Source organism: Gymnoscopelus braueri (assembly GCF_963280865.1).
Source record: "Gymnoscopelus braueri genome assembly, chromosome: 7".
Lineage (NCBI taxonomy): Eukaryota > Metazoa > Chordata > Actinopteri > Myctophiformes > Myctophidae > Gymnoscopelus > Gymnoscopelus braueri.
Window position 1 is genome coordinate 17,662,615 of NC_137608.1, and position 11,508 is coordinate 17,674,122.

At 41.8% G+C, this 11,508-nt stretch overlaps 1 protein-coding gene across 1 annotated transcript in view; it reads left to right on the forward strand.

Moving 5' to 3' along the window:
• Positions 1-11,508, forward strand: part of cacna1ba (calcium channel, voltage-dependent, N type, alpha 1B subunit, a) — a gene marked incomplete at both ends in the record, with an annotated part of 140,790 nt that overhangs the window by 41,702 nt on the left and 87,580 nt on the right. The window contains one exon of the mRNA XM_080433501.1: positions 11,347-11,450. Within this exon, the coding sequence (XP_080289627.1) occupies positions 11,347-11,450 (104 nt within the window). The remainder of the gene's footprint in view (positions 1-11,346; positions 11,451-11,508) is intronic.

Here is an 11,508-nt window from a genome sequence, read left to right on the forward strand (position 1 = left end):
ATTATCGTCGCTGTCGGGTGGAAACCTTGTATGTCCAAAACCGTTACTTTTCAATTATTTAGTCACAAGCTCTTGTTTAATACTTTTCATTGGTTACATATTTATAGATCCCACAGATACACTTAAAGGGATATTTCACTTTCAAATAAAATAAACATTAAAAGAATATATAAAAATGAAATTAAAAAAGTAATGGAAAAATCACGGCCCCCTCACGCATTAGAAGGACATTCTTTTTAATGTTTATTTTGTTTGAAAGTGAAATATCCCTTTGATATACAAGCTCACAACGCATTGCATCGCGACGTGTGTTGCTGCTTTTGCACAAAGTAGGGCATTCATTTAGGGAAAAAAAAGTTGAAATATGGAGATACAAGGTTTCTGCCTGACAGCAACGATATGCTCTTTTTTTCTGTCTCTCTCTCTGTCTCTCCCTCTTTCTCTTTCATGTCTCTTTTTCATCTCTCTTCTCCATCCATCTTTCCTCTCGCCCGTTCGTTCTCTCTCTCTCTCTGAAGAAAGAACATTTACACTAGCGCCAGTAATCTGGTGGCATCATCCTCACAACAACACTAGGCGAGGTGGCTGTGTGTGATTGGTCAGCTCTCTGATTGAGCCACAGAAGGAGGAGAGACAACTATGCCTCATTTCCTGACCGTGACCAGTTCATCAGAGAGCATCATCTATCATGGCCCTGATGAGCGCTCATCCATCTCTGCCAGCCAGTGTGTGTGTGTGTGTGTGCGCGCGCGTGTTTGTGTGTGTTCTTGTATTACTATTCCTGTGAGGACCAATATCCCCACAAGTAGAATTTAACCCATTAAGACCTGAGGCCGATTCTACAAATGTCTTCTAAATGCTATTTATTTATGTTGCTATATCAATGGTTCTCAAAGTTTTTCATGTCAAGGACCCTCCCAGATTATATGTATTTGGCCGCCGACCCCCATCTCAAAATATTTTGTTCCTGAGACCCTCAGAAGCAATGATTTCAGTTTCAATGTTTGCTTTAAAAATATATATTTTCAAAGATTTGCACACATTTTCAGGATCTTTCAAAAATAGCAGATCTACAAGTTCATAGTATGGTGCTGCACTATGAGCTGGTATATCTGCCATTTTTGAATAGCCAAAGTATAAATTAATGGTTAAAGTGGTTACACAGATGCGTTCCCGGTTTTAATGGGTTAAGAAATAGACATTGTGAGAGCAACTTCCTGGTACTTACAAGAGAAATGAGGAAATTAGGAATTAGGAAAAGATGCAGGTTGAGGTTGGGGTTTAGGATTTAGGCATTTAGAGGTTTAGGTTTAGGGGTTACGGTTGGGCTATAGGTCTGGCTTATTCTCACTTGCGTAATACAATAGTAATACAAAACGTGCGTGCGTGCGACTCATTGTACAGGGGGATGGAGGGTGGAGGGCAGACAGTCAATTTCTCATTAGGAGACCCTAAGACCCTATTAGTCATAGGTTGTTTAGTGTGTGTGTGTGTGTGTGTGTGTGTGTGTGTGTGTGTGTGTGTGTGTGTGTGTGTGTGTGTGTGTGTGTGTGTGTGTGTGTGTGTGTGGGGTGTGTGTGTGTGTGTGTGTGTGTGTGTGTGTGTGTGTGTGTTTGTTTGTTGGGGGAGATGCATGTGTCTGTGGAATATGGATTTCACATCAAGTCAAGACTACGGTATTTGATGTGATATGATAGAATAGAATCTAATAGAATAAAATAAAACAACGTGGTTGCAGCATTAGCTCGGTGTAATTCTTCAAAAAGAAAAGCCAAGAGACTGACGGTCCTTAAACAGACATTTTTGACAGCCTTTCATTCATATTCATTCATAATCATGTAACATACAGATGTAAACGTGGATATGGAGTTTATTTAAACAGTTTTTTTCATGGTTGGCTAGCATCTTGGGACATAAATGACATAAAAGACGGCTGTCAAAGTGAACGAAAAACAACAGCAAGAAATAAAACAAATCGTTGCTGTCGGGGCAGAAACCTCTTATCTTCATATTCTAACTTTAATTGGTCACCGCTGTGCAGCCTAGTGGCCCTCTCCCTTCAATCAGCTCAGCCTCTGTCAAGTTACATCTGAGACATTTTGGTGACAATTCAGAATAACCTGCAAGAGTGCAACAGTAAAACAAGCCTCAATTCTGAGTCGAGAGCTGTCAAGTATAGATGGGATTGTGTAGTGTAGTGTAAGTAGTCACAAGATTTTGAAAATGTTTATACATTTTGCCTACAATGATAAGCCCAAAACAGGGAGGCCATGTTGAAAGTGGTTAAGCTTGTCTGTTGGTTTTATGAAAAAGTATTAACAATAGGTTTTGACTAAATAATAACTAATGTACATTGGGTCCATTGGAAGGTAATTTCTTTCCATTTGGTGAAAAATGTACAGTTTTGGCAGCGACAAGCCTGGCATGGCCAGACTAAAATCACTGAGGGCTTCTTTTTTTTTTGCACCGGCAGATTCGTCTGGTTTCCAGGATAGATAGCGACGATATGAGACAGCAGACATGGTTCAGATGATAGTTTAGGTTATGTGAGTGGGGTTCAAGTTTTAAAGGTATCATGACATTCATGTTTACACCACATTCAGAGTCTTTGTCCTGGTCCTTCAAACGTGTACAAAAAGTTTTAACTGAAAATTCCACTCCAGTGATTCACTGTAGGTGTTTTTGTCTCACATTTCTAAAGCCTTTTCAACTGCAATGAAAAAAGAAATCTTTGCCTGCGGGTGTCGCTGGTGAGGGATTTTGCCTGTCAATCATCACCTCTGCTCCGCCCCCCCCAAAGGAAAGGATAGGGGAGGGGAGGGGCGAGGAGGAGAGTGGGCGGGATTAATCGACTGTGACCTCACTGTCGAAGGGCCAAGCTCAGATTACTTTTCAGCCTAATTATTCAGAAAACCCCAGACCACAGAAAATCCACTGAATGTTCAAAGTTCAGATTTTTTGGGTGTAATTGAGGTCATAAAACCCCCCAAAAAACATAACAAATTAAAAAAGTGAAAATTAATGTCATCGAACCTTTAAGCTTCTGATGTAGGATATATTATATATTGTGAGCCTCTTCCAATGCTTGGAGTGGATTGTCTGGGCAAGGCAGAGTATTGTGTATAGTGTATCGTGGGGTGATGTTCCCCGGTGGTGACATATGCTACCCATTCACCTGTAAACGTTAGGCACAGTGCCAGGCGCTATCAGGTGGCACAGCAAAACACAATGTTTACAGGCCTGGTTGAGCAAGGCGCAAACACAGTGCATTTTTACAGCATCTGAGTTAAATGAACCCTGAGGATGTTACAGTGCAGAGCTACATTCCTCCTCTCGTTGTGCTTCTCTCTATACCTCAATTTCTCTTCAAATTCGTACTCGAATGAAATTATGTAGAGTGCACATCGAAAAACAAGAGACAAGAAAGCCGTGATTTGATATAGCTTCTTTTATTTTCCTGAATCCATTATTTGACAAGGGTTGCAATAATTCAAAGATAGTGTTTATTCATACAATTGTCCATTTAGCCTCCAAGTGCCTAGAACATGGCTCTGTATGACCTCTCCTTGTTCAAATAATGTACTCCTTGGTTTCCTCTCTCCTCACATTGTTTCCTCCATGCATCTTTGGTGGGAGGTAATAAGATGCAAGGAAAAGGGAAACAAATGATACAATTAAGAGGAATAGTCAGTTGTTAATTGATGAAATACATCATGATGATTGGGGTGTAGACAGGTGTGTTTGTTAGCTGAAAGTTGTCAATCTGTAGAGGCCAGTGCAGCGCTGGTTTCTGGCTCAGTTAAAATTATAGCTTCAGCCGCAAAAAAAGAATAACACTAAATCAAACTTGTCCATTTTTCTCACTACTCCTAGGCACAGGTTCTCATATCCTCACCAGTCAACAGCCACTGACCTTTCACTTTTAGCTGAAGAGCAATGAAAGCTATTATCTGTGACCAAACACATTTTCTCGTTGGGTGTGCTACACATTAATTGTCTCTTGCGGGTCTATAGGATATGTTATGTCATGAAAAATGATTATTCTTAAATGATTCACCCACTGAGATTCCTAGCTGCCAATTAGGCAGAAAGAGCAGTGAGATTCACAAGCTGCGGTCCTTCAATTTGACATGCTTTCTGACTAGAAGTTGTATAACAGCCTATGGGAGTGCTGCTGCAGCTCAATTGATGGCCATTCTCAGGCTAACAGTTATAGGGTTAGAATGGAGCTCAAATAGCTTTACTATTCCCTGTGTTCTCCCTCTATTGTGTTAGCCAAGGTCTGAGGAAGCCTCACCCTGACATTTAGATAATGCACAGATTACATATTATTCACATTACATATTCTGTACACTACAGGACTCTGTAGCCACTTCTAGAGCAGAGCTTCATTATGGTTGCTGTCTGTCAGAAACCTCTTATCTCCATATTTGCTTTAGGAACTCAGTGCTACCCAGTCTAATCCAATCCACTTTATTTATATAGCACATTTTACAACTCAAGGTTTCCAAAGTGCTGCACAGAAAATCGAAAGCCAAAGACACTGGGTAAGCTAAAAAACTGAAAAACAACAGCAAAAACACAGCAAAATAGCAAAATAAACAACAAATGGAGACATTTCACTGAAAAATACAAGACTCAGCAGCGTCAGCAGACAGCGAAATAAAACATAAACCACAGAAACTCAAACGGGATCGAAAGCCAAGGTTTAAAGGTATAAAGCTACTGAGTTCAGCTGGGATACTTTGCGGTAGGACCGGGCAATTAACCAAACATATCGAAACCGATATTTAGAACCAATAACAGACTTAATCTTGCTCATGTGGGTAAATCGAAGTATTTTTTTTCCTTACATATCAACAAATCAACACAAAAAAAAATCTAATCGATTTGTCATAATCAACTAAATCGATAAGCACTTAACGCTGTATTATACTTCGTGGTACAATGGTGGCGTTCGAAAATTGCATCGCCACACGTGAGGTTGTAGATCTGTTATTTTCATTATTCGTTTTCATAATTGTTCACTAATAGTAATAGTAGTGATATTGATTTCGCCATGCCCTACTTTGTGGTTCCTGGGAAGGATGGCATCTTCATTGATAAGGAGGACAGTAGCTCATTGAAGAGATATCATTGCTTCCCCCATCAGCTCTGGTTTATGAGATAGTACAACAGAATGAGAGATGGGTTAGAGATTAGGATAACACGATGTGACACAGGTCACACCGACTGGACTTGATTAAAAACTGAGGACGTCACAAATATGTGGAATGCTCACTAAGTGCTGGATGTGGAATTAACCCATTAAGACCGGGAACGCATCTGTGTCATTTTAAGATTTCTTTCCATTTTTAGAAAAATCGTGAAAATGTGTGCAAATATTTGAATATATTTATTTTTAAAGAGAACATTTGTAAAACATTTTGTTCCAGGGACCCCCAGAAGCAAATGTTTGAGTTAAAAATGTTAAAAATATATGTATCGGTGCCACGCTATGAGCTTGTAGATCTGCTATTTTTGAATAGCCCAAAGTGTAAAATAATGGTTATAACTATAAAAATCTAAAATGACACAGTACGCGTTCCCGGATTAAATGGGTTGAATGGGAAAAACCTGCATGCTCACCAACTTTCACATCACTTGTCACATAAGACTCCTTAAAACCCCCTGAGTGGTACGGCTCTGTCACCCAGCTCCTCCTGCACCCACCTCATGCTGGCCTGATTGGACTATTGATTAATGACTGGTTAAATGTTTAAAAATAGCCCCACGGGGGAGCAGAGATGGATGATGAAGCTGTGCGAGGCCAAGCCTTTTGTCTGGCCATCTGCCATTGAGAACAGACTGTGACATAATACACACATGAAGTCTTCCTTTCTTTGTTCATAAAGTGCAGTATGAGCGTTTGTCTTCTTTCTTTCTTTTCTTTCTTTCTTTCTTTTCTTTCTTTCTTTCTTTCTTTCTTTTCTCCTTAAGCCCCTATTAGGGCTGTCACGATTGTGACATTTTACTCAACGATTAATTGTCTCTCAAATAATTGCGATTAGCGATTTAATTGTATTTCTGTCGTTGAACATTATGAATAAAAATTACATTTCCGTTTGGCCTTTAGGCTTTGTAAAAAAAGGTGCACAGGGTAGACAAATAACTTACAGAATGTAATAACTTTATACCTTTTTTTCATACAACGTGAGCTTGTAGTTGTAGATCAGTTATTTTCACAAAAGTTCTACAGATGAATGGAAAGGCCTCGATTATATGCACAATAGTTGCGATTATCTCAAATAATCACGATCATGCAATAATTGTGACAGGACGTCCTACTCACATCCACCCAGTGGAACTAAATGGATGCGTGTATATGGGAAGTGCTCCGTTTTCGCTGCCAGTAAGCCGCTGTGAGTCACAGATGCAGTGCTTCCTGGTTGATGCTACATTGTGTCCGTCGCCCGTGGCTCGGCAGTAAACACACACATCCAGCACACTGTGGGCTGTGGGATAAATGCTGTTCCAATATGTGGCCTTCTTCTTGGCACCTGTCTGCCAAGTAGTAGAGGCTGCTTCTTTTTTCTGCTCGTCAGCAGTTGGCTAATCTCTCAAGACAGATTCAGAGCTCCTCAGCTGAATCTGTCGGCAACTACCACTGCAACGTGTAGAGTTTGTTGTTAGTAGGAATGAAAACAAATACGCACCACAGGAAGAGGAGGGATGAAGGCGAGTGAACGGGCCGACATTCGGTCTCTACACGCGATCTCGGGCGGTGCCCCCAGAGGCAAATTCAAAGGAATATATTGTTTATTTTTGCCGATGGGTTCCCAGATTGGCAGTTCGCTAACCACTTAAACCCCAGTATCCGTATTCTGGGGCAAGCTTTTGCAGAAAATTGCTTTTTGCCCACAATAACATAAAACAGAAGAGACACTAGCATCGAGCTCCGAGGGACTCCGGTCAACCATATAGGGTTTAAGTGGCCATCAGGACATTGCAAGTGGGCCCCCAAATAATTGGCAAAAACACTAAGATTCCATTTCACTGCCCACCCATCAGGCCACTTAACGGCTGCCCTATGTTTCGATATAGCCTGTTGCCTACCTCTACCAGGGAGTTGCCCGGAGTGAAATCACTTTCTTACCGTTTTCAAAAGCACTTTGAAGTGAGGAGGAGAGCCATTTGGTGCTTCACTTCTTCAATCTCGATTTTCCCAGCTGGGATTCGACCTGACAAGCCTTCAGTTACACGCTCGTCTGTCTAACCATTAGGGCTACCGCTGGCCTGAAAGACACAGGCAATAATGAAGAAGAATGGGTCTGGGCATTTAAGCTCCAGAGTGGGGGAGGGATAATTGTCGAACGGCAACCCAACCCAGGCCCTTCTGCCTCTGCAGCCTCCCGGCCAGAGCCCGTAATCCTGTTATCCTGCACACTGGAACTTTGGGTCAATACCCGTCCACACCCTTCCTCGTCTCAGCCCCCGGCCAGCCAGCCGGCTCGCGGCTACAGAGCCCCATTTTCGGCACTCTTAATTCAACAGGGATACATTTGTTCCTGCATGGGTCGATGGCAGAGCCAATACGGAGAGGTGTAGGTGTGTGTGTGTGTGCGTGCGTGTGTGTGTGTGTGTGTGTGTGTGTGTGTGTGTGTGTGTGTGTGTGTGTGTGTGTGTGTGTGTGTGTGTGTGTGTGTGTGTGTTATGCTATACATGATACTGTACCTCTCACTGTGCAGCTATCAACTCCATTTAGTCATGCACTTTTTAGCTTGATGATGACAAACTGAAATCCCAGACAGACCCGAACGAACCACAGTTAGGGAATCGGTTAGTCATTATGCACGGTGCTGTGCTATACTGCTGCTATGAGTATAGAACGGTGTTGTTTTGAGGCAGTGTTTTGTGTGACAATTGTGTCTGAAGGTTCACTTCCCCCAGTTACACTTTATGGACAGAATTTGAGCCACTCCCAGTCCCTTCAGGCCCTGGGCTCAGGCAACCACAGGCTACCGATAATGGACGAAAGAGCTCATTTATGGCAAATGTCATACAATGAAATGCCTCAGCTCTAAAGTCTCAATCCCATGCCACCGACACTTTGGTCATTTCCGGCACTTTTATTTCGCTGTTATGTCTTGTATGCTGTCTGTAGCGTCGATATATTGTCAGCATGTGTCCCGTTTCATAACATGATTGAAGTTAGGTGGAAAAATGCCCTTACTAGTATAACTCTGACACGCTGTGGCATGGCTGATGCCGGCCTTATCGTCCTTTAGGTGAGCTGAGCTCATGCTAGCTTGGCGTCAGTCGTGTCTGTCTTAGCTCTGCGCTAATATCCTGTGTGCTGGCTAAGTGGGGAGCGTAGCTGGGGCAAGGCTCGATTTAATTAACTGTGACCTGCTTCCGTACTCTGCTGTACTGTATACTTCACTGTACTGCACTGCCTGGTTCGATGACGTTTGATGCTACAATGAAGTGAACAGAGCTTTATTCCCAAATGCTATTAGTTTAGGGGGGAAATATTGTGCACTGCTCAATATTTAAAAAAAGAAAGAAAATGCAATGTCACTATACTGTGCAGTATATATTCTAAATTACTTTTTTATTCTGCAAGTATGAACAGGGAAAACTGTTGCGCCCTTCTTTGTCCTTTGTTCAGGGTTGACTGCAGGTGCGGTGGTCTCAAAAACATAAAAGAGAGCTGGCAGAAAAAGACTCGCTCTCTGCATAAAATATTAAAGAAAACTCCTTAGACAGAGACTTAAGAAAATAGTATTTATTTTATTTTTATATGAGTCCTATATGTTGGATAATGGTAACACAGACACAGTCCTCGTTTAAAAGGAGGTGTCACCATCTTCACTACTTTAACCCTGAAGGAGTGGATTTTGTGTGTCCAATTACCTTTCTCCCAGCAGACCAGTTGCCTCCAAAATTGCCACAAAAATCATCATGGGCCTGGCCTTTGAACCGTCTACTTTTCCCTCTTGCAATGTTCACACAGTGGGTACACTTTCCATTTTTGACCCATATTTTGGACTCTAGAGAGCCAGCCCGCTTACTGTACACGCGCTGACCAGTTCAATGAATGACAGTCTGCCTTTCAGTAACTGCATGCAGCCACACAAACAAAACAGCGTTTGTATAAGAAGTGCCACTTACAAACACTAGGATTCTAATAAAAACTGCTGCATCAATTAACTATTTTTAAGACATATGTAATATGTAAATATATTTAACTAATAATGTCATTTTATCATTTTACTTTTGTATCAGACCGCTGACAAGGTCGTCAGCCGGGAGAGGGTTAAACTGGGTAGTTTGGGCCATTCATAAATCAAATAAACATTGAATGTTTTGTCAGTTATTTGAGGGCTCACTTGCAACACCCTCATGGCCCAACCAGTGGTCCCTGGCCCACAGGTTGAGAACCACTGTCATAAACTGTAGTTAGCCCTTCATCATCAGGCTGCATGTAGGGCATTTGGTGAATTGATCAGGGTAAAAAATGAAGTCAACAGAATATATCAGGATGCTGTGTTTATTTTCCAGCAGTCAGATTGCAATGACACGAGTGGATGCCTGTGCTTGGCTAAAGAGTGACATGAACACAAAATAGCTATTTTATGGCAGAATAGCAGAGGTTTGACATTTAAAGGAGAGCCTCCGGTATAACGTCTTCTTGTTGTTGTTTTTTTCTCACCGGGGAAATAGAGAGAGAAATAATTGAAGAAAGCAATAGAGAGCGATACAGGGCTGAGCGGTGGGTTGGATGGGTGGGGTGGTTTTATGTCACAGACATAATATAGTCGCTGTTGGGCAGAAACCTCATATCTACAGATTTCATATATTTATGTTTTTTCATAAATTGATGCCCTAAATTTGACGCACAGGAGTGTCGTGAAAAAGTACCAAAATTGGCCGATCTACAAACTCACAATGCCTCGCGATGAGAATTTGTAGATCAGTTATTTTTTAGATTCGATATTTTTGAAGAGGTATTAAGTGAAAGTGGTTAAGTCTGTCGGTGGGCTTTATAAATATCAAACCAATGGAAAGTATTAACAAGAGCTTGTGACTAAAATAATAATAACTACATTGGATCCATTTGAAAACAGGTAATTTTTTTCCATTTTCTGAAAAGTAACAGTTTTGGACATACAAGGTTTCTACCTGACAGCGACGATATGTATCCAATAGAGAGACATGCAGGGAAGCTACAACCCCACACTTCAGCTGATGTTTTTCATCCAGGAATCCTCTAGTGACAGCCCATCTACAACACAAACACACAAACACACAAACACACATGCATGCACACACGCACGCACATGCGCACATGCGCGTGCACACACACACACACACACACACACACACACACACACACACACACACACACACACACACACACACACACACACACACACACACACACACACACACACACACACACACACCACCACCACTTAAGCCCATGCAATATTTTCTTTATTGGCTGGTATTTCCAATGGGAGCCATTGATTTGGAAGAGGCAGAGAGAGTGACACACACACAGACGTGTGAATGTTGTCCATTACTGCTGTAAAGTTAATGTAGGCTATAGGCTTCTCCTTACCACATGAACCCTAGCCCCCCTGTTCTGGGGGCGAACGCTCAGTAAGAATAGCCGATCTACAAGGTCACTTCTAAGCTTGTAGGCTATTCTAGAAAAGATATTTGGTGTAGAGGGGAAAAGGGAGGGGGCCTTGTGTAGACCCCTGGGGGACTCTAGTCACTGAAGTACAGTATATTGTTGCTTTCGGGGAGAAATCTTCTCCAATTCTCCATATTGCAGCTTTTTTTTCCCCATAAATTAATGTCTTACTTCATCATAAGAATGTCACACAACAGAAGTGAAAATAGCCGATCACGTTGTGAGCTTGTAGATCGGCTATTTTCACTATGTTATACAATTTTCAAATAGAAAAAAGGAACAGTTTTGGAAATACAAGGTTTACACCCGACAGCAACGATACTGTATATGGTTTAAGTTGTTAAGCCCTCTTTCCTCAACCCTACAAACAGGATTATCTGTCTACCTACTGTACCTACAAAATGTTATTTAATGCTGTTTATATCATGTACTTTCAGTTTGAACTTGCATTTCTTATAGATGCCACTTGAAATCAATTGAGCCCTTGTTTACATTAGTCCAGTATTTCCTTTCTGATATTAACCACAAGTGAATGATCCTCTCCCCATTTGTGTGCGTGCGTGCTTTTGTGTGTGTGTGTGTGTGTGTGTGTGTGTGTGTGTGTGTGTGTGTGTGTGTGTGTGTGTGTGTGTGTGTGTGTGTGTGTGTGTGTGTGTGTGTAGGCCAATGATGCCTCAGGGAACACGTGGAACTGGCTTTACTTCATACCCTTGATTATCATCGGTTCGTTCTTCATGCTCAACCTGGTGCTGGGAGTCCTGTCTGGGTGAGTGCACGTTGCGCAGTACATACCAGAGGTGGGACAAAGCCACTGTTTTGCAAGT